Below are 23,361 nucleotides of genomic sequence, written 5' to 3'. Positions count from 1 at the left end.
TGCACAAATACTTACCGTTGTGCAACAGCTGCCGCAGCACTCAGCACAGTAACATGCTGTACAGGCGTGTAGCCTAGGAGCACTCGGCCATGCCACCTAACCTAGGTGCCACCTAACCTAGGTGCGTACATAGTAAGCTGTAACATCCAGGTTTGTGTAAGCACACTCTATGGTGCTCACACAATGAAATCACCTAACAACACATTTCTCAAAAAGTACCCGTTGTTAAGCAATGCATGACTGTACCTATGCATGTGGATATACACGAGAGGATGTTTATTAGAACTGCCTCACTCCACACTGTCTTACCAGTAAGTACAGAGTAGCTGCTTCATGCTCACTAGGTCCAATTAGTAAAATGCCATCAGTGTCGTGGACCAGTGTGATAGCTTGCAGAACGGAAGGGTGATCAATGTCTCCATGAAGGAATACTACCCTACCAAAAACAAGAGCAAAATAATGTCTTTTGTAGACTTGGATGGAGTTGGAGGCCGTTATTCTACGTGAAATAACTCACTAATGGAAAATCAAACACCGTATGTTCTCACTTGTAAGTGGGAGCTAAGCTATGGGTATGCAAGGCATACAGAGTGGTATAATGGAAACTGGAGACTTAGAAGGGGCAGGGTGAGAGGGGGTGAGGGGTAAAAATCTCTGTTCTGGGTGCAGTGTACGGTAGTTGGGTGATGGGTGCGCTAAAATCTCAGACTTTGCCACTACACAATTCATCCATGTCACTAAAACCACATGTACCCCAAAAGCTATTAAAACAAAAAGATAACAAATTAGTAACAATTTTCATTGGCAATGTTTTAAAAAGCAAAGATCCCTGTGAGGGAAACTATGACCCAGGGCTGAAGGACGGATATGTCCCTGAGGCAGGCAGCGAGGGTATGGCGCTGGCCTTGCCAACTGAAAGCAAACTGCTTCTGGTGGGTCTCACAGACAGGGATGGAGAAGGGACACCTGCCACATCAGAAGCTGCACGGCAGGTCCAGGAGATGCATTCGCCCGCTCGAGCAATGAAACCTCACGGTACGGCAGCTGCAACTGAGGTCACCACCTGGTGAGCTCACGATAATCCCCTGCCATTCTCCAGGATGCAGCCGTCTTCTGCACAGGGCCGAACAGGAGAGCGGAGTGGGGATGTGGTAAAGATCTCCGCCCCTGCATCTTTCAAGTCTTTGATGGTGGCACTAATCTCTACAATCTCCAGGGATGTGCTGCTGTTTTTGATTTACAATTTTCCTAGGTAGAGGCAGCTCTATGGCTTCCATTTAGCCTTTCCCACCATAACGGCCCTTACTCCACAGCTTAGGGAACCCACGTGGGGATTTTCCGCCAGCTGCTGAGTACACTTATTCCAATTGTGCAGCTGGAATGGGGGAAATAACCACAGGAGGGGTCCAGGGACCCACTCAACCCACTCAGAGTCAGACCTGAGCTAAAACTCCATTCATCACCAGGCCCCCTATAGGCCCTTACTGGGGCCTATAGTATATAATCCGACTATAGTATATATAGTATATAATCCGACTGGGGCGCAACAGTCAGATTATTCTAATGGTGGATTTGCTTCTGTGTTCCTGACAGACATCTTGCCTTCAGCAGCTGAGTGCTGACACTTGGCCCCTGCCTCTCCCGGATCTAATTGTTCCCACTGCATGTAAGTTTTACAACTGAGTGACCGTGGTTCCCACCGTAAGGTCCAGCCTGTAGAGAGGAGCAACCAGGGATGCCGGGGCCCCCTCACAAATCTGCTTCTCAAAGTATTGGTAAAAGGTGTGTTCTCTGGACCCTCCAGTGTGGGTGAGTGGGTTTTAAGTGACAAATCCACTCAAGTATTCCAATTTCCCTAAGCCTTTGAATCCCATCCCAAGAGAGACCGGGCATCTCCAGCTCACTCCTGGTGGGCCGCCTTCTGATCCCTGTTTCAGTCAAACCGTCAGCATCTTCTCAAACTCCCCGAGCTGCACCGTTCCATGCAGAATCTGGGGAAGAGGGTTGGGGAAGATGTCGGTGTGACTCTGCAGTTCTAGCCAAGGCAGAAATACGCTGGTATAGTAATTACAAATTTTATTTCTCTCTTTCTTTCCCCTACCTGATGTAGTGGTCCTAGCACCAAGGGTATATACCTACAGTGCTGGAAGCAGGGGTAATTCCTAAGAAACCGTAACTATGTTTTTAAACCTTCTGTCAGAATTCCCAAGGGCCGGATGGGAGTGGGTTGTGCTTTCACACCATCTGGCGAAACTGGGGCTAACAGTGAATGCGGTTATATAGCCTGGTGGTAAAAATAGCCCACTAGTCCCGCACCTATGTAACTGCACCCTATCCGAATGGAAGTGATCTGAGGGGAGGCATGTGCTAGATTAGTGTGCTGCCTACGACCCAGACCCAGCACAGTGGCCAATTCCAATGTCCTTTCCAAAAGGGTGGGTATGAGAAAGAAAAATTATCTGGTGAGCCCCTTTAAATGATCAGACCCAGAGAGGCACTGGAATAAGACAGCAGTCTCATCCCACTCCTCACTTAAGAGAAGTACTCATCCCCTGAAGCCACGTGCTATGTGGACTCTAGACGGCCACGAACCAAGGACACCGTAACTCACACCCTCTAGTTCCACAATGGATGGGCAATTATTAATCAATGTTATTTTTATAAACCAATGATATTTCCTGAAAAACATCTTTTATAATCATCTTTCTTCTCATTTGTCCTTTTTTTGCTTTAAAAGCTCAAGCAGGCCAGGCATGGTGCCTCACACCTGTAATCCTAGCACTTTGGGAGGCTGAGGCAGAAGTTCAGCAGTTTGAGATCAGCCTGCGGAACACAGCAAGACCCCATCTCTACAATAAAGAAAAAAATTAGCCAGGCATGGTGGCATGCACCTGCAGTCCCAGCTACTTGGGACGCTGAGGTGGGAGGATCACTTGAGCCCAGGAATTTGAGGCTGCAGTGAGCAATGATGGTGCCACTGCACTCTAGCCTGGGTGACAGAGTGAGATTCTGTCTCTAAAAATAAACCAAAAACCCTCAAGCCTCTCCCTTGTTCTCCAGTGCTCTTCCCAAGGTAACCTGAAGTGTTTCCAGGGCTGCAATTCTCTCAACCTTGGCCCTAATAAACTCTATGTTAATTCTGCCTCAGTTTCCTCAGTTATGTCAATGTTTCCCGGCCCTGTGAGCAGGATTCAGAGGTACCCCCTCAGACACTGGGTGCCCCTGGACTCGATGCTCAGTACCAGAACAAACCCACTGTGTTCCTCCAACTCCACAGGTCTCACTGGGGGCAAAAGGGTGAGTGCTCCTGAATCTGGACCCCCTCTCTTGTCAGGTGAGGTCTAGACTTTATTTGAGTGGTTTTTTCTACCTCTCTTTTTCTAGAAGGAAGGTTTCCATCTTTGTCTACAAGCAAGGGACTGGGGTTTCAGGGGGAACAAAGGAAACTGCCTTTTCCACCGTTGCTTCACAGCAGGAGGCCCGGGTCATGGCACTGGCATTCTGGTACTGGTGGCTGCACTTCTGGGCTGAAATTACATGGCATGCTTTTTATTTTTTTATTTTTATTTTTTTTGAGACGGAGTCTTGCTCTGTCACCCAGGCTGGAGTGCAGTGGCCGGATCTCAGCTCACTGCAAGCTCCTCCTCTCGGGTTCACGCCATTCTCCTGCCTCAGCCTCCCGAGTAGCTGGGACTACAGGCGCCTGCCACCTCGCCCGGCTAGTTTTTTTTTGTATTTTTTAGTAGAGATGGGGTTTCACCGTGTTAGCCAGGATGGTCTCGATCTCCTGACCTTGTGATCCGCCCGTCTCGGCCTCCCAAAGTGCTGGGATTACAGGCTTGAGCCACCGCGCCCAGCCAACAGCATGCTTTTTAAATTGCAGCTGCTTCCAACTAAGCTGCATGAGGGTAAGTCTTCTTGCCCCAAAGAGAAGAGAAAATAGACCCCTCTGACCCACTGGATTCTTTAGGCAACCAGAGACTTTGCAGCGGTATGGGGACGTTTTTCCATGCATGACGTGTTGGAGTCTTAAAGGGCCTCCCATTAGGAGAAGACCAGTAAGGACTCTAGCTCAGCCGGGAAGGTATGAATAAGGGACTGGTCACTCTGATACCTAAAGCACTCTGCTGTCACAAGGGGATAAGAGATTCCAAGACACATAAGAACACGATTCACAGGCCAGGCGCAGTGGCTCACGCCTGTAATCCCAGCACTCTGGAAGGCCGAGGATGGGCAGATCACAAGGTCAGGAGATCAAGACCATCCTGGCCAACATGGTGAAACCCCATCTCTACTAAAAATACAAAAATTAGCCGGGCGTGGTAGCATGCGCCTGTAGTCCCAGCTACTCGGGAGGCTAAGTCAGGAGAATTGTTTGAACCCGAGAGGCAGAGATTGCAGTGAGCTGAGATTGCGCCACTGTACTCCAGCCTAGGCGACAGAGCAGACTCCATCTCAAAAAAAAAAAAAATTATTTTACAATCAGCTACTGTCAAAAATTTGCTGCTTCTTCAAGGAAATTCACAGAAAAGACCATGACAAGTATTCTTGAATACTGGTTTCTGATAACTTTGGGGATTATACCATTGAACTAGGTAAAAACTTTCAGAACTCTAACAAAAAAATGATGGTTCATGAATACAATATCAAGTAGAACAAGAATTAATTACTTGTTCACAGGCCTGAACTGATGGAAGACTGAAATGGTTTTTACGGCTTTTTGTTTGAAACAGTGCTGATTCCTCTTTTCAAAAATTTTTTTTTTAAATTTTTTGAGACAGGGTCTCACTGTTGCCCAGGCCGGAGTGCAGCGTCACAATCTTGGCTCACTGCAACCTCCGCCTCCCAGGTTCAAGCAATTCTCCTCATGCCTCAGCCTCCTGAGTAGCTGAGATTACAGGCATGCACCACCAAGTCCAGTTATATTTCTTTTTTATTTTATTTTAAAACATAATAATAACTTTCTTTTAACAGAGGCAGGGTTTCACTGTGTTGCCCAGGCTGGTCTTGAATGCCTGGACTTGAGTGATTCTCCTGCCTTGGCTTTCCAAAGGGCTGGGATTACAGGCGTGAGCCACCACAACTGGCTGGGTAAAGTATATTTTGGTGAGCAAAATTGAAACATGTACCTTTCTCTCTATCTGATTTCTCTAGAATTCACAAACTATTCATGAATATATTTTATGGCAATATAGTTATTTGCATAACAAAACAATAAGAATCTGTTTCCTTTTGTAACAGGACACACCGAAAACACTGGTTATTTTACCAAGGCTTTTTGACTGGAATAGCATATTTTCAGATATTACCTGACTGCTTTCAAAGATTGGGGTTGACTTTATAAACCCAACGACCTGGAAAAAGAGTGGCCTGGTTTGTTACCTACACAGTTCCCTTACAAGGTCCCTGACCTTTCAGTAAGTAAAGAATGTTATGGACCAGGCACGGTGGCTCATGCCTGTAATTCCAGCATTTTGGGAGGTCAAGGCAGGTGGATCACAAGGTCAGGAGTTCGAGACCAGCCTGGCCAATATGGTGAAACCCCATCTCTACTAAAAATACAAAAAAAAATTAGCCGGGCGTGTTGGTGCATAACTGTAATCCCAGCTGAGGGAGGCTGAGACGGGAGAACTGCTTGAACCTGGGAGTGGAGGCTGCAGTGAGCCAAGATTGCACCACTGCACTCCAGCCTGGGTGATAGAGTGATAGAGACAGAGGGAGATTCCGAGACTCCATCTCAAAAAAAAGAACGTTACTTTGTTATTTTGCTGGTGGCTCAAGCCTGTAATCCCAGCACTTTGGGAGGCTGAGGCAGGCAGACTGCTTGAACCCAGGAGTTCGAGACCAGCCTGGGTAACATGGTGAAACCCTATTTCTACAAAAAAATAAAAAAATTAGCTGAGCTTCATGGCACATGACTGTAGTTCCAGCAACTAGGGAGGCTGAGGTAAGAGTATCGCTTGGGCCTGGAGAGTCGAGGCTGCAAGTGAGCCACGATTGTGCAACTGCACTCCAGCCTGGGTGACAGAGCAAGAACCTGTCTCAAAAAAAAAAGTCATTTTCTGACAGGCCTAGGAACCTCAAGATATTCTGGGATGTCGGGAAGGAATTCACCTAATTTGTAAGGTACAGGCAGAGTCTGATGGTGAATATTTGGCTTGGCTTTACAGCTTCAAAAGGCTTTTAAAAGTCTAATCTAGGTCAGAAGTGGTGGCTCATGCCTGTAATCCCAGCACTTTGGGAGGCCGAGGTGGGTGGATCATGTGAGGTCACGAGTTCAAGACCAGCCTGGCCAACATAGTGAAACCCTGTCTCTACTAAAAATACAAAAATTAGCTGGACGTGGTAGCACATGCCTGTAATTCCAGCTACTCAGGAGGTGAGGCAGGAAAACTGCTTGAACCCAGGAGGTGGAGGCTGCAGTAAGCCAAGATTGCACCACTGCACTCCAGCCTGGCGACAGAGCGAGACTGTTAAAAAACAAACAAAAAGGCCGGACACAGTAGCTCATGCCTGTAATCCCAGCACTCTGTGAGGCCGAGGCGGGTGGATCACCTGAGGTCAGGAGTTCAAGACCAGCCTGGCCAACGTGGTGAAACCCCGTCTCTAGTGAAAACACAAAAATTAGCCAGGTGAGTGGCTGCGCGCGGTGACTCACGCCTGTAATCCCAGCACTTTGGGAGGCTGAGGTGGGTGGATCACGAGATCAGAAGATCGAGACCATTCTGGCTATCACGGTGAAACCCCGTCTCTACTAAAAATACAAAAAATTAGCCGGGTGTGGTGGCAGGTGTCAGTAGTCCCAGCTACTCAGGAGGCTGAGGCAGGAGAATAGCATGAACCCGGGAGGCGGAGCTTGCAGTGAGCCGAGATCACACCACTGCACTCTAGCCTGGGCGACAGAGCGAGACTCCGTCTGAAAAAAAAAAAAAATTAGCCGGGTGTGTGGCAGGTGCCTGTAATCCCAGCTACTCAGGAGGCTGAAGCAGGAGAATCGCTTGAACCCAGGAGGCGGAAGTTGCAATGAGCCGAGATTGCGCCATTGCACTCCTGCCTGGGCGACAAGAGGAAAACTACATCTCGGGGGGGCGGGGGGGAAGTCTAATCTGAAATTCCTCACTTTCCAGAAAAGCCAACTTAAAAGGAGTCTATATGGTCAGTCACTAATCCTGCTGTACTTTATGCAAATAAAGTATAACACTTATTTTGAGAATAAATTGGTCCTGCTATTATTAGTGTCTTTGGTAAAACTGGGGGACTGGAGAGAGAAAAACGATGCTTCAGTAGCACATCTGTGTTGAGATTCTAGCCCTGACCATTGTTTTTGGGTTTTTATTATTTGCCTGCAGTTTGTACTGAATCTTGAATTCTATCTTGGCTACAGTAAGTCCCCAAAGCAGAAGCTGGGTTTCATTTTCCTCATGATGGGTTCAGTTGGCTCCCTAACTGGAAAAGGCTCTTTTTTTCATTCTGGCGTATACATTCTTGTTTTCATTATAATCCTTATGTGCATTATATTTCTACCATTTAAATTACTAATCTTGTTGCTTTACTTCCAAGAAAATGAAAATCCTGGTATCCTAAAGACTAGAGATGATTCAACACACAAGACGCAGCTGTATAAATCAGTGACTTGATTCAGGTCTTCTTTTTGCCACTCTGTGAGGCCATCCTACTTCAGTTTCTGGACACTCTGAAAATTCCTCACTGAGCCATCTCCTTCCCCCTCCCCCACATGGAACAGGCCTGCCCTAAAGTTAGCCTTCCTAGTGACGAGGGACACTCTGACACTCAGACTTTGATCAATGCTTTCGAGAAGAAAGATTTTTGACTAAATGGGAAAAATGAGAAAGAAAATAAACTCTTCCTTGAGTAATGCAAACCCCCTTTAAATGATCGAGCCTAGAGAGGAACTGGAATGAGGGAGAAGTCATGTCCCACTCCCCACCTTGAGAAAAACTCATCCCCCGAAGCCACTGACTCTGGACTTGAGAGTAAGACTCCATAAACAGCTACACATCAACCTCACAATGCCATACTCGGACACCATCACTTACACCCCGTAATTTAACAAGGTAGAGCCAATTACTCATCAATGTTATTTTTTAAACTAATGAGAGTTCCTGAAAAACACCCTTTGTAATCACTCCTCTCCTGATGTATCCTTTTGTCTTTAAAAGCTTGAGCTTATGTGTTCTCTAGAGCACTTCCCAAAATAACCTGAGGCTCCCAGGCTGGTCCTCAACCTTGGTCCAAATAAAATCTCTACTTATATTAATTTTGCCTCAGTTTCTTCCTTCAGGACAACAGGTATAAATGAAGAGATGGAGGAACATTTATGAGGGTAAAGGAATGAATAAATGAGTTATGAATTAAGAAAACTCCAGTATTACATCAACACTTTGAAAGAGGCTCAGAGTCAGAGGTGACATTGTCTCTAATCTCAATTATACCTAATGCCTGAAAGGGGGAAGCTATATATGTGCTGAGATCACGCCTGCTTTTGGAAACTGACAAGACTGAATAGAAACCTGCAAACCTGACTGGTCTCAGCCTGGGAGACATAATCATATAATGTGATGGACTAATTATTAATGACCTAATGGAGTTCTAGTAACAAACCGGCCAGTAGTACCTTTTGAGTTGTATATTCTTTGGATATAAGGGAACTGTGTTTGAAGACCACAGGTGGCCAGTGGTACTGGGAAATACAGGTTTGATATTCATCATGTCCTGTTTCCTGGCACACAACTCCTAAAATCTTTGGAATCTCCAAAGTGACGTGCCTTTTTGCATGCTCATGTGTTGACTAATGGCTAGCCACCCCTACGTAGCTTCAGGATGGGGGCTGGTCACTGGAATAATCAAAGTGGGACTGTAAGGTTGGAATGTTTCAGCGCCCCCTCCAACCTCTGGGAGGGGAGAAGGGCTGCAGGTGAAGTTGATCACCAATGGCCAATGGTATAATTAATCAAGCCTACATAATGAAACTTCCATAAAAACCCAAAAGGACTGGGTCCAGGGAGCTTCCGAATAGCTGAACACAAGGAGGTTCCTGAAGGGTGGTGCTCCAGGAGAGGGCGGGGAAGCTCTGCGCTCCATTCCACACGCCGCTCTGTGCATCTCCTCATCTGTATCCTTTGTAGCAGCCTTTATAATAAGCTGGTAAACGTGTTTCCCTGAATTCTATGAGGGAGTTCTCCTAGCAAATTAACTGAACCCAAGGAGTGGGTCACAGGAACGTTAAGTCAGTCAGTCAGAATCACCGGCAAAATAAGGTCTTGTGATCAGCATCAGAACTGGGGGACAAGTGGGGACTAAGTCCTCAACCTGTGGAATCTAATGCAATCTCTTAGACAGATCCTGTCAGAATTGACTCAATTAGAGAACACCCAGCTGGTGTCCACTGCAGAATCGACTGCCTGGTTGCCGGTAGGGAGAAACTCCCACTCCCTTTCGTGACCAGTGGTCACAGAAACTTTCTGTGTTAATTGTTGACTGAGAGAAAAGAAAAAACACTTTGGGGCCGGGTACCGTGGCCCATGCTTGTAATCCCCGCCCTTTGGGAGGCTAAGGAGGGCAAATTACTTAAGCCTACGAGTTTGAGACCAGCCTAGACGACACAGTGAAACCCCATCTCCACAAAAATTACAAAAATTACCTGGGCATGATGGCGCACACCTGTAGCCCCAGCTACTTGGGAGGCTGAACTGGGAGGATCACTGAACCCAAGAGGCAGAGGTTGCAGTGAGCCAAGATTTGTGCCACTGCACTCCAGCCTGGGCGACAGAGCAAGACTGCCTCAAACAAAAAACAAAGAAAGAAAAAACTCTCTGGTTGTTATTTCTATATTCTCACCTCCTTTAACAGATGAGGACACTGAGGCTGGGAAAAAAGGCACTGGGAGCCATGCAGCTGCTACCCAATCTGAGCTGGCTGTGAACCTAGGCATCCTGAGCCCAGAGCCTGCCCCTCTAGCCCCTGCACTGGTGACCTCAGACCCTCTGCCTGCAGCCCACATGTAAAACAGGGATTTTTGTATCACACGCAACACTCATCTGTACTTGTGTAAATGAAAAGTAATTTCCATAAAACAATATTTATACACATTTGCTCCAAACAATGACCCGTTTTCTTTTCTCTATTTGACGAGGACAAAAGTGCTGAAGCTATTCAACTGATTGTGGCCCAGAAACAGTTACAAGCATGGATTGGGGGTTCAAGTCTCAGCTCTGCCACTTCCCTGCTGGGTGACCCTGGAGGAGGGACATCCCCTCTCTAGGCTTCAGGCTGAATTCAGGCTGAATTCAGGTGCACAAAGGGCTCCCAGCACTGCTGGGCCCAGAGTGAGCAGACAGCTGAGGAAACTCAGGCTAAGGGGAGCTTCCTTGCCCAAGGTCAAGGTCACGTGTTTGCTCTGCTTCCCTGACGAGCTCCTGGTCCAGCAGGAAACTCTAGCATCTGGCAAGCAGGAGGTCTAGTCTTGGAAAGATGAACTGCCCCAGGGCACACGGAGCCTGAAGAATTGTGCAGAAGGGAGCAGGGCTGGAGGCCTGCAGGCATGTGGATGGCCTGATGACAGGTAAGCCCTCAGGCTCATGTGGGGATCCCCAATGCTGCTGGGAGAGCCCCCATGGGGAAATGGGCTATGACAATTTAGGTGCTGGGTGTTCTGTAAAAGGCTCTGAATTCCCCACCCCCTCAACCCTCCCTGCCATCTGCCAGGCCTGGGACATAGCTCAGACGTGGCATACCCACAAGATGGCTGAAGCCAACCAGTCCAGCCTCAGGGAGTATGCGGGCTTGGGCCCTAGACTGGGCCAGAGCCTTGAAAAGAGCTCCTGCTCCTTACCCTGGGGAAAGACGCTCCTGCAGCCCCACATGCGACGAAGACCCTGCCCGAAACCTGTCCTTGGGGCTCCTCTCTTCTGCCCCACTGTCTCCCCAGGCCCCCTTCTCACCTGGAGCCCTGCCCCAACCCAACACCGACTGTCCTTCTTGGTTACTCATTACTGAGCCCTGCAGCTCGTGACCTTTACTCAACCACGTCATCACAGCCACTGCCACCCAGAGGTGGCCACTCCTCCCGTCACCATTTTCTAGATTAGGACACCAAGAGACAATGAGGGAGGGGCTTGGTTAAGAATGGCTTGAGAGCCCAAGTTGGGAAGGCCTCTGCTCTGCTGTCCCTGCTCCAACCCTTCTAGGTGTCACCCTAACCCCCCGCCACATCTCTGCCCCCATCCTAACACGTGTCCCCTGGACCCATGTTTGGCTCAAGCCTTCACCTGGCTTGAAGTCCACCCTCCACCCCAGCGGCCAATAGCTGGTCCAGTCATCTGAGCTGGCTCCACCGACTGCAGACTCATGATTCTCAGCCCCACACCAACTGCAGACTCATGGCTCCCAGCTCCCTGGTTGCCCCTCCCTACATGACAGAAGCAGCTCCAAGTGTGATGGCTGCAACCGAAGGAGGGAGTGAAGTGTCTGTGTGTGGCAGCAGGATAACAATCCTCTCGACACACAAGACACACAGCCCCTGCTGCACCGTCCCCACGCGCAGGACAAACACACGTCCCCATCTCAGGGAGCGAACTCTGAGGTGGGAGAGACAAGGCCCTGAGGGCCAGACCTCCTGGGTTCAAATCCCAGCTCTGCCGCTAACCAGATGGGCAGGTGACTTCACCCCTTAGGGACTCAGTTTCCTCATCCGTGCAAGGGGAGTAATCCCAGTTCCCACGTCCCAGGGTGCTGCGATGATTCAGCCAGCCTCCCTGAAGGAAGGTGCAGAGCATACCTGGTGTGAAGGTGTGCGCTCGCTCTGCAGGGCCTCACGCATCAGGATTTTCATCAGGTGGCTGAGGGCACTAGAGAATTCTCACTGTGCCCTAGGTCCCCTCCCTCATCAGCATATCACACACATCCCGCCTGCTGTCCCTGGCAGCGTTATCACCCTTCCTGTTTTTTCTTTTTTTTTTTTTTTTTTGAGACAGGGTCTCACTGTGTCCCCCAGGCTAGAGTGCAGTGGTGAGAGCACAGCTCACTGCAGCCTTGAGCTCCTGGGCTCAAGTGATCCTCTTGCCTCAGCCTCCTGAGTAGCTGGGACTAAAGGTGTGTGCCACCACGTTTGGTTTATTTTTGTATTTTTTGTAGAGATGAGGTCTCCTCCCCATGTGGCCCAGGCTTGTCTTAAACTCCTGGGCTCAAGCAATCCTCCCACTCTGGCCTCCCAAAGTGCTGGGATTACTGTCGTGAGCCACCGCGCCCGACTTCCCTTCCTCTTTCCTTCGAAGTGCAGATCCTCATCTGCAATTATTTTGCTAACCTATTCAGCGGTGGGTTTTCTGCCTGCCCCTGAAAGACAAGCTCTACCAGAAGAAGGGAGGCTGTGTGGCTCCTGTCCAGCACCGGCACTAACAATGACAGTCACCATCAGGTGAACCATCACAGGACGCGACCCTGCGCCGGGTACTGGTCTACTCATGTGAAAAGCAGAAGCTCACTTTTCCTCACAGCTGCCCTCAGGCTGATCCTCTCGTTCTCCTCATTTCACAGATGTGGAAAGGAAGGTGCAGAGAGGCAGGGTAACTGGCCCAGGGTCACAAAGTGTGAGATGACTGAGCAGAGCTGTGGCCTGGGCCCAGGGCCCCACAGGCACTTGCTGGCTGGCTAAGTGGTGACTAGAGGCGTGAATGGCTCCTCACACCCATCCCCGCCAGCCTGGCCCTCAGTATCCGCCTGGCTCAGGTGCCAGGCCTGGCCCACTCCCCAGCTCACCGTCTCGTAGTCTCGCAGCGCGGCCCGGAACTTGCCCAGTGCCATGTTGCTGGCAGCCCGGCGGTAATAACCCTTGATGTATTTCTTGTCCAGCTCGATGGCCCGCGTGGCATCTCCCAGTGCGTAGCCATAGCACTCGGTGCGCAGGTAGGCCAGGCTGCGGTTGCCATAGTAGATGGCATTGCTGGGGTTCAGCTCGATGGCCTGGCTGTAGAACTTGATGGCGTTCTCATAGTCCTTGGCTGCGGAGATGCAGGAAGAGGCATGAGGCAGTGCTCCAACCCCGCGAGGACAGGCCCTGGGCTGGGTGACGCCCAGTCTCCCTGTTCACAGACGGGGAAGCTGAGGGCCACTCTGAGCCCAGAGACATCTCTTCAGCCTGCCCCTCCTGCCTGTCCCAACCAACCTAGCTCAGGGCTTGTCCTCTCGGCCACAATCTCCAGGACTGAAGAGATTCCACACACCCGCCCGCTCAACCCTCCAGCCCCAAGCTGGGCACTAGCAGCAGACCGAGGGAAGAGCACTCCAAGAGCAAGAAGAGCAGGTGCAGAGGCCCAGAGGTGGCTGAGCCTTGTCTGAGCGCCAGTGAGAGCTGGGGCAGCTGGGCACAGTGGGCAGGGGGAGGACAGATGAGACAGGGAGGCTGGTGGGACAGATCCCTGGGCCCCGAGCAGCCACATCGAGGTCTGGACATTGATGTTCTAAGTGTGGAGTGACAGGATGTGACATCTGGCCAAGCAGAGGTCGGATTTTTATTTGAGATGAACTACAGCTGTGCCCTGCATTTACATCGTGACCTGTGGAATCCTCATGTCTCCACGGGAGTAAGGACCATCTGGTGCTCACCTCACAGACAAGCCATGGAGGTCTTGCTCAAGGTCAAATGCCCTGTCTGTACCTGCAGAGCCAGGCTTGATCCCTCCCTCATGCCCATTTGACAGGCAGGAGAGCCAAGGCTTGCACAGCCTTAGAGGCTTGTCCCCACTGGGGGCCGTGATGTACCAGGGCCATGCAGGGCTTTAGTACACAGGTCCCTTCACTGAACTCTCACAAGCCCGGGGATATGGCATTACCCTGTCTCCAAATCTGGGGACTGAAGCTCAGGGAGGAAAGGCCTGTGCTCAAGGTCACACAGCGGGTGACAAGTGGGCCTTCTGAGCCAGGCCAAGACCAAAAGGTTCCCACTTTCACGCCCCATGCCATGGTGACCTCTGGGCAGCAGCGTGGCACAGGGGCAGGCACAGAGGCAGGAGCAGGTGGCCTGGGCCCAGTCCCTAGCTCTGCCTTTTACTACCTGGGTATCCCTGGGCTACTGAGGAACCCCCTGTGGACTGGGGTTTCCTAGAGTCCTTCTACCAGCAGCCCTGAACAGAGTCCCCAGCCTCACTCCCATTTTAATGTTCTCAAGAGCACTCCGACAGTCCTTCGACCCACAGCCCTGCCCTCCCCAGACAGTGGTGCCCAGTGTTTAGGGTTGGGGCAGCTCAGAGGGGACACCAGGGCTGAGACCTGGAGGATGGGAGTCAGCTGGGTGAAGAGATGGAAGAAGAGAGTCCCAGGCTCCATGAGTGGCTCCAGAGGAAAAGGAAGGAGGGAGGCAGAGAGAGATGGGGACTGACATTACAGAAGGGAGAAGCAACAATCTAACAACAATCCTCTTTGCCAGGCTAACTCCTGGCAATCTTTCAAATGGCTCACGTGTCCCCTCCTCCGGGAAGCCCTCCTTTACCCCCAGGCTGAGTCAGGCCCCCGACTGGGCTGCCCCAGTCCCTGGGCTCTCCTGTGCCTGCCCTGTCCACTCTCATTGTCACTGTTAAGTAATGAGTGTGTCCCTCCATAGCTGTGAGCCCCAAGAGGGCAGGGCCCGGGACTTCCCAGAAACAAGCAAGGGCAGAACCAGGCAGCCCAGATCTGACCGACCCTCCCTGGAATGCCAGAGCCTTCGAGGACTCCTTCAGGCCTCCTGGCTGTGGTCCAGAGGCCGCCTGGCCAGCACTCCTGATGGGGCAGTTGTTACTCCAGTGGCACAGGGAGGGGAGCCTGGAGTCTCAGGGCCTGCCACCCAGCTCTGCAGATCTTTAACTCGAGGCCGCAGGCAAGCAGCCTCCTCTTTCTGAGCTCTGCCTCACTGGGTGGCTGTGAGGGTTTTATGAACTTGTGTAAGAAAACTGGCTGCGGCTGGGCGCGGTGGCTCAAGCCTGTAATCCCAGCACTTTGGGAGGCTGAGATGGGCGGATCACGAGGTCAGGAGATCGAGACCATCCTGGCTAACATGGTGAAACCCCGTCTCTACTAAAAAATACAAAAAACTAGCTGGGCGAGGTGGTGGGAGCCTGTAGTCCCAGCTACTCGGGAGGCTGAGGCAGGAGAAGGGCGTAAACCCGGGAGGCGGAGCTTGCAGTGAGCTGAGATCCGGCCACTGCACTCCAGCCTGGGCGACAGAGCAAGACTCCGTCTCAAAAAAAAAAAAGAAAAGAAAACTGGCTGCAGCAAAAGAAGCGGGCAAAAGAAGTGAATGCATGAGTGACTAAATGAAGGGAAGAAGTGAAGGGAAGAAGAGGAAATGGGAGGAGCCAGTACTCCACGGGTTGACCCACATGCCATATCCTGGCCCTGTTCTATGTGCTTTACAAACAGGATCATATTTAAGCCTCAAGACATTCCCCATTTTAGATGCAAGGAAACAGAGGCCCAGAGAGGTTAAATCATTTGTCCAGGTGTCATCAACCATGTAGAGAAAGACACAGGGTTTGAACCCAGGCAGCCTGAGCTCTCAACCGTGGCCTGCTCCCTCCCCACAAGCTCTTAGACCTGGAGCCTCTTTAGGGGTTAAGCATAAGCCCCCACCCCCGATTTTACAGAAGCAGGGCACGGAGGCCCAGAGAGAGGGGAAGACAGTTGAGACACTTCCCTTTGACTCAGACCTGAGACGGGGACCCGGCTCTGCCCCCAGGATTTCTGGAATAGGCCTGAACTTACAGAGCAATCAGCCACAGTTGAGGGGACAGTCCTCTGAGCCCCGGGACCTCTCTTCTCCCTGCTGGGGCCCCTCTTCTCCTCAACAGGGCCAGTATGGCTCTGGGAGGAAGCTGAACATGGGAGCCAAGCACGTGGCGAGGAAGGGGATATCCGGGCCCTGCTGCTCACACACTCTGACCTTGGGCAAGTGGTTTCACTTCTCTGAGCCTTGCTTCCTTTATAAAATAAACAGGGCCACTCCTAGCCATCTCCCAGCCTCCGGGCAGGATTAAACCCCACGGTGTAGTACCTGGCCACCACAAGGCTCAATTAAGGTGAACTGTAATTATTCTTTTTATTGCTATTCCCATAGCCCTGGAGCCTGGGGCGCTGTGCCTGCTACTGCCTGCCAGACAGCGAGGGGCCTGGGCCAGCAGGGCCGTTCTCCTCTGTAACAGCTCAGTGCCAGGCCCCTCTGGCTGCCTGCCCAGCCCCAGGACTCCTGAGAGCCTGGATCCCAGGTCCTGGGGGACAACGGGCTCCTCCCAATGGCAGCTGTGGCCCAGAATTCTGACACGGCCTGAGCAGCAACCCTCATGCAGGCTGCTCCCATCACAGGGAAGTCCAGCTTCCACCCCATCACCCAGCTGAGACTGAGCCTCATCCTGGACTCCTCCCGATCCCTCAGCTCCCAAAGCCTGGCAGTCACTTCGCTTCTTTTGCCAAGTCAGCCTCCTGAACATTTCTCAGATCCAGCCACTCCCTTCTAACCCTCCAGCCCCACCCAGCCCTGGCCTGGCCTCTCCTACCCAGGTTCCTGGCTCAGCCTCTACCTGGCCTCACAGTCTCTTCTCCTGCCCCACCAGAGGGGTGTTCCTAAAGCACAAACCTGACCGTGTCCTTTCCCTACTCAGAACCTCCCAGGGCTCCCCAGAGCCCCATCCCCCCACCACCCCACCCCAGAAAGCCCTGCCTCCTTCCCACAGCCCTGCGCAATCTGCTCCCCGCAGCTTCATCGTAACCTCCTCCAGCCTCCTACTCACGGCATCCATGCCAGCTTCCGCTCACCTTTGGGCCTTTGCCACCTGTTTTTTTTTTTTTTTTTCTGCCTGGAGTACCGTCTACCCTCTCTCCAGGCAGCCACTCTCACTTCCTCTCTGAAACACTTCTTGAATCTATTTCTGTCCCTCCAGCCTGGTTGGCGATCACCACCCCTCACCTGTCCACTAATCTAGCCTCCTTCCTGTCTTACCCTGAAGTCCAGTCTCTGCATGGCAGCCAGGGATCTTTTCTGAATGGTAACTGAACCGCGGCACCCCACTCTTGAAACATCCCATGGCATCGACCACCCTCAGGATGACACCCACATTCCCCAATCTGACTTCCAAGGTTCTACCTCTGGCCTCATCTCTCACTGGTCCTACCTCCCTCTCATGGCTCCCACCAGATCAAACTTCTCCATACTTTGCTTCTGCTCCTGCTGGAGGCCAACTCTTTTCCAGGGGTCCAGATCCTTTCCACCTCCACCTTCTCCAGGGTTTTGCTGCTGCAAGTCTCCCCTCTCACATGCAGAATCAATTCTCCATCTCTACTGGACTCTACTCTCTTCCATCCTTACAAAAAATCCATCTTCCCCTGACACTGCATGTTGTTGTTTTTTTTTTTCTGTCTGTTGCCCAGTCTAGAATGCAGTGACGTGATCTTGGCTCACTGCAGCCTCTGCCTCCCAGGTTCAAGCGATTCTCCTGCCTCAGCCTCCCCAGTAGCTGGGACTACAGGTGTGTGCCACCACACCCGACTAATTTTTTAGTAGAGACGACGTTTCACCATGTTGGCCAGGCTGCTCTTGAACTCCTGCGCACGTTCACTTACCACCCTCCCCCATTTCTCCACTCTTCTTCAGAACCAATACTCCTAACACTTAACATTTGCTCTCTCCACTCCCTCCCTTCCCATTCACTCTTCAGCGCCCTCTTGGCTGCACCAGCCCCGTCATTCCCCAACAACTGCTCCTGTCAACATCACCATCAGCATCCACGGAGCCAAAGCCAATGGCCAGTGCTCGCCTTGGCAGCATCGGACTCAGGGCACCAGCTCCTTGTTCTATAAGCACTCTCTTCTCTCCGCCTTCCCGACACCTTTCCTGGCTTCCTTTCCACCTCACTAAGCGGTCCTCCTTAGCCTCCCCCTCTTCCACTCGGGATCTGTCCTAAGTCCCCTCTCTAGACCCTCTTACTAGATTATCTCATCCATTCCCAACCATAGTTTGATCACACCCAAATTCTTCTCCAGTCCAGACTGTCCCATTTACTTACTCAGTGTGTCCTCCTGTAGGGCCAGGAGTGGTGGCTCACGCCTGTAATCCCACCACTTTGAGAGGCTGAGGTGGGCGGATCACCTGTGGTCAGGGTTTCGAGACCAGCCTGGCCAACACAGCGAAACCCCGTCTCCACTAAAAATACAAAAATTAGGTGGGCATGGTGGTGTGCATGCGCATCTATAATCCCAGCCACTCGGGAGGCTGACGCAGGAGAATCACTTGAACCAGGGAGGCGGACGTTGCAGTGAGCTGAGATTGCGCCATTGCACTCTGGCCTGGGCAACACGAGTGAAACTCCGTCTCAAAAAAAAAAAAAAAAAATTCCAAACTGCTCTTTGCAATGACTCGGGGAGACCCTGCATGATCTGCCCTCTGTCCTAATCTCATCTTGCTATTGGTCTTCTGCTAACTAGCAAAAGCCCCAGCCATGCCAGTGTCCTTTCATTCCCCACCCCAGGGCCTTTGCACAGGCTGCCTTAACTCCCTGGAACACTCCTCTCCAGTTCTTCCTCTGTGAGTTTCAGCTTAAATGCTTCCTGCTCAGTAAGGCCTTCCCCCACTACCCTATCTAAAGTAGCCTCCAACCCTTATTCTCTACTTCATCACGCTGCTGGTTTGCTTTCAAAGCACTCATCACAATTTAAGTATTTTACTTATTTACATGTTTTTTTTTTTTTTTCACGTCTGGTTCACCTGCAAAATTACAAGCTAAGGACAGGACCACATCTCTCTCCTTCACTGCTATATCCCTAGAGTCAAGCACAGTCCTTGGCACATAACAGGTACTCAATAAATATTTGTTGAATTAATGAATGAATGGGTGCCCCACACTTGACTCTTTCTCAATATTCTAAGTGATACTATTCTTGGGGATTCCCACCCCTACTCCCAAGGCCCCCACCATCACATTCCTTTTCCTCGGTCAGCCCAAATCTCCTACTTCCTTGTTCCCCCCATCTAATGATCCATTCCCCACCCCCACGATTGCCGCCTCTATTGGGACTGTCCCTCCTCTACTCCCCACTTGGCGGCACCCACCCCAGGACTCCCCATTTGGTAGCGCCATCACTCACTCCCCAACCACATGTCACTGCCTGGTAGCGCCCTCTACAGGCCTCACGTTTGGTAGCGCCCTCATTCCAGTCCCCCTCTCGCCCCACAATTGGTGGCGCCCTCAGTCTCTCCACTGAGTAGCACCCGCTCCGCACGCCACTCCTAGGTATCACTCTCCGAAGCCCCCTATGTCGCCCCTTGGTAGCGCCATCCTGGGCCTCCCCACGCCCAGTCACTTGGTAGTGCCTGCCCCGCGCCCAGACTGCAGCTCCGCGTTGCCATGGTTCCGCGCGGGCCCGGCACCCTCGGCCTGAGCCGCTGTCCACCCTCCCTGCTAGGCGGGCGCACCTTTGAAGTAGTCATTGGCCTGAGTCTTGAGCTCCTCTGCCCGCTTCAGAGCGCCATCAGCCGGGTGCTCGTCCCGGGGGGGCTCAGCACACTCAGTCCGCTCGCCCTCCGCCATCGCCATGCCGCAAAGCGACCCCTACCCTGGCAACGGCCGCCAGCGGCACCCGGCCGAACCGTCGCGAAGGAGCGCCGGGTGGCCGCCGCCGCTGCCGCACAAGTGTCGTAAAGCGCGGGCCCTGAAGGGGCCCTTCACGCGCCTGCGCAGGTCCCTCTCGCCATAGAGCGCGCGGAGGACAAGGTGACCAGAGGGTCCCCGGACGGTACCCCTGGTAGAGAGAGCCAATAGGGAATGAGAGAAGGGGCGCGCGGGGAAACAGAGCTGGTGTGGCCTCTGCTCCCAAAGTTACCGTGTTCCAAGGCTGTAAAAAGTTTCTCGGTTCTTAAAGTGGGATTTCCCTGCTGTCCTCTAGGGTTGGGGGGTGGGTTGTGAATGTCGCTGGCGGGTGTGGCTGCTTTGCAAGGCAGCGCCATGCCCTAGGCGGAGCCGGACCCGGGCGTCGAGCCCTATTGTCAGCTACCTGTGTGACCTTGAACAAATCTTCCCTTCCTCTCTAGGGCCTCAGTTACCCATCTCTGAAAAATGGGTGGCTTCTCAAGCCAAAAAAGGTCCAACCCTGAGGGTGTTTCTGAGTTTTTAAATGAAGGCACTCTGGATTTCAAGTCCTGAGCAAGGCTCAGAAGTGTGTTGCACCATCCCCTTTCTTCCTGTGTTCAGCTTCCCAAATCCTGAATCTTCAAATAAACTCTCCTGTTTGCCTTTTTACAGATTCTCTTGTCTGAGATCACAGCGTTGATTGCATGCACTCTGCCTCCCTCATTTACCCTTCACATGGCAGCTAGAGGTTTGGTTTTGTTTTATTTTGTTTTGTTTTGAGAGGGAGTCTCCCTCTGTCGACCAGGCTGGAGTGCAGTGGCGCAATCTAGGCGCACTGCAACCTCTGCCTCCCGGGGTTCAAGCGATTCTCCTGCCTCAGCCTCCCGAGTAGCTGGGATTACAGGTGCCTGCCACCACGCCCGGTTAATTTTTGTATTTTAATAGAAACGGGGTTTCACCACGTTGGCCAGGCTGGCCTCACTGCCGACTTCAAGCTATCTGCCCACCTCGGCCTCTCAAAGTGCTGGGATTACAAGAGTGAGCCACTGCACCTGGCCGAGGGATCTTTCTAAGACATAATAAAACCATGGCACACCCTCACTCCCAGCCTTCCATGGCCCCAGCACCCTTAGGAGAAAACCCAAACTCCTGATTAGGAGACCCTGAATAGTCTAACCTCAGGCTGAATAGTCTAATCTCCAGATTCCACCCCTTCCCCAACCCCCATCTGCCGTACACCCTTCCAGTCTGTCCTTTCTAAGTACTAAGTCCTGTAAGGTTCTGGTTATCCTCCTGGAAGCACACTCCCAAACCTATCTATTCCACTCCCAAACCTCTTGTTAGTCCATCCCCATCTCTCCCACTGCCCCCAGCACAACCAACAATCACCCTAAAGGGCAGATATTAGTATCATCCCCATTTTACAGATAAAGACACAGACTTGCAGAGGTGTTTGACCAAGGTCACAACAACATAAGGTGACAGAGCCAGGATCAGGAATCCTATCTACCTCCTGTGTCCTTCATTGCCACTCTACTGCCTCTGTAGGTGCCAGAGCCCATCTTGGTGGCTTAGTAAATGTTTCTTTTGTGTTCTTTGTTCGTATTGTTTGTTTGGGGGCTGGAGGAAAAGGAGGCTGCCATAATGGATTTGAATTTTGGGTTTGAGTCCAGCAGAATCCTTTCCTGACTCTGTGACCTTGGGCAAGTGATCACCCTCTTCTAAGCCTCAGTTTCAACCTCTGTAAAGCAGGGATAATAATTATCCCCATCACACAGGATTAGAGGAGAGTTTGATAACACGAGTACAGCATTTGGCAGGGAGCCTGACACAGAGTCGTGCTTTTATATTCACTCCATCACAAATACTCAAAGTAGGCTGGGTATGGTGGCTTATGCCTGTAATCGAAGCACTTCGGGAGGCCGAGGCAGGCAGATCACTTGAGGTCAGGCATTCAAGACCAGCCTGGCCAACATGGCAAAACCCCGTCTCTACCAAAAACACAAAAATTTAGCTGGGCATGATGGCGCACACCTATAGTCCCAGTTATTAGGGAGGTTGAGGCAGGAGAATTGCTTGAACCTGGGAGGCGGAGGTTGCAGTGAGCCGAGATTACACCACTGCACTCCAGTCTGGGCCACAGAGTGAGACTCTGTCTCAAAAAACAAACAAACAAACAAAACCAGACAATACTCAGAGTCGGGCAGAGTGCCCAGTGCTGTGATGGGAGGGGGCTTCCGAGGTGAGCTTTTAGGGGCACTTTACCCAATTGGAGCAGGCAGGGAAAGCTTCCTGGAGTAGCTGGTACCTAAACCAAGATGTGAAATATGAGTAGGAGATAACCAAGTGAGGGGAGGAGGGGAAGAGAGAGAGGCATTTCAGGCAAAAGGAACAGGAAGTGCAAAGGTTTGAGAGTGTTTTTCTTCCCTTGAAGAGATTCCTATGTGCAACCCTGTATGGGGGGTTATAAGAGTGACATACATGACAACAGAGGCACCCACCTGCACATGAGTCCACGGACACACACTCTTGCACACACATGCTCATTTAACTATGGGGAATCATGTCACACAGACACACATTGGTACCCAGAATTACAGCATCAAGCAGTCCCACACATGTGCGCAGAATCACATCACACAGACATACGCAGGTTAAAAACAAAACAAAACAAAACACAGCACCTTCCACACTGAGAAACACAGGAAACCCAAAGTAACCAGAAACACACATAAGGCAGAATCATTTCACCCAGACAGTAATATGCACTTGTAGAAGGAATCACAACTCCCCCACAACCCACAACACAGGTTCACAGAATGTCACAAAGACCCATACACATACACAGAATGACAATGTGCACACACTCATGCATGTACACACACACACACACAGATACACAGAATCAGAAAGTGACATGGGGCTGGCATGGTGGCTCAAGCCTATAATCCTAGAACTTTGGGAGGCTGAGGCAGGAGGATCACTTGAGCCCAGGAGTTTGAGACCAGCCTGGGCAACATGGTAAGGCTCTGTCTCTACAAAAAAATGAAAATAATTAGCTGGGCCTGGTGTCATGCACCTGTAGTCCCAGCTACCGGGAAGGGTGAGATGGGGGGATTGCTTGAGCCCAGGAGGCTGCAGTGAGCTATGATCACACCACTGCACTCCAGCCTGGGTGAGATAGTGAGACCCTGTCTCAAAAGAAAGAAAGGGCTGGGCATGGTGGCTCATGCCTGTAATCCCAGCACTTTGGGAGGCCGAGGCAGGCAGATCACCTGATCACCTGAATTCAGGTGTTCCAGACCAGCCTGACCAACGTGGTGAAACCCTGTCTCTACTAAAAATACAAAAGTTAGGTCCAGGCACAGTGGCTCATGCCTGTAATCCCAGCACTTTGGGAGGCCAAGGCTGGCGGATCATGAGGTCAGGAGATTGAGACCATGGTGAAACCCTGTCTCTACTAAAAATACAAAAAATTAGCTGGGTGCGGTGGTGGGTGCCTGTAGTCCCCGTTACTCGGGAGGCTCAGGCAGGAGAATGGTGTGCACCCAGAAGGCGGAGCTTGCAGTAAGCCAAGATCGCACCACTGCACTCCAGCCTGGGTGACAAAGCCAGACTCTATCTCAAAAAAAAAAAAAAAAAAAAAAAAAAAAAAAAAAAAAAAAATTAGCTTGGTGTGGTGGTGCACGCCTGAAATCCCAGCTACTTGGGAGACTGAAGCAGGAGAATTGCTTGAACCTGGGTGGTGGAG

The 23,361-nt window shown here is 51.4% G+C and overlaps 2 protein-coding genes across 2 annotated transcripts in view; one reads left to right on the top strand and one right to left on the bottom strand.

Annotated features, from left to right (window-relative positions):
• CCDC8 (coiled-coil domain containing 8) overlaps positions 1 to 23,361 on the top strand; it is a 323,648-nt gene that overhangs the window by 38,416 nt on the left and 261,871 nt on the right. The gene's annotated exons all lie outside the window — the stretch shown is intronic.
• PPP5C (protein phosphatase 5 catalytic subunit) overlaps positions 1 to 23,361 on the bottom strand; it is a 45,946-nt gene that overhangs the window by 22,215 nt on the left and 370 nt on the right. Inside the window, exons 2-3 of the mRNA XM_050772214.1 lie at positions 19,457 to 19,631; positions 12,778 to 13,019 (exon numbers count right to left, since the gene is read on the bottom strand). Coding sequence (XP_050628171.1) covers positions 12,778 to 13,019; positions 19,457 to 19,577 — 363 coding nt within the window. The 5' untranslated portion in view covers positions 19,578 to 19,631. The remainder of the gene's footprint in view (positions 1 to 12,777; positions 13,020 to 19,456; positions 19,632 to 23,361) is intronic.

The sequence above is a fragment of the Macaca thibetana genome, chromosome 19 (assembly GCF_024542745.1).
Source record: "Macaca thibetana thibetana isolate TM-01 chromosome 19, ASM2454274v1, whole genome shotgun sequence".
In the NCBI taxonomy this organism is placed as follows: Eukaryota; Metazoa; Chordata; class Mammalia; order Primates; family Cercopithecidae; genus Macaca; species Macaca thibetana.
Note: the sequence above shows the minus strand (reverse complement) of the source record. Positions and strands in the feature narration are given on the sequence as shown.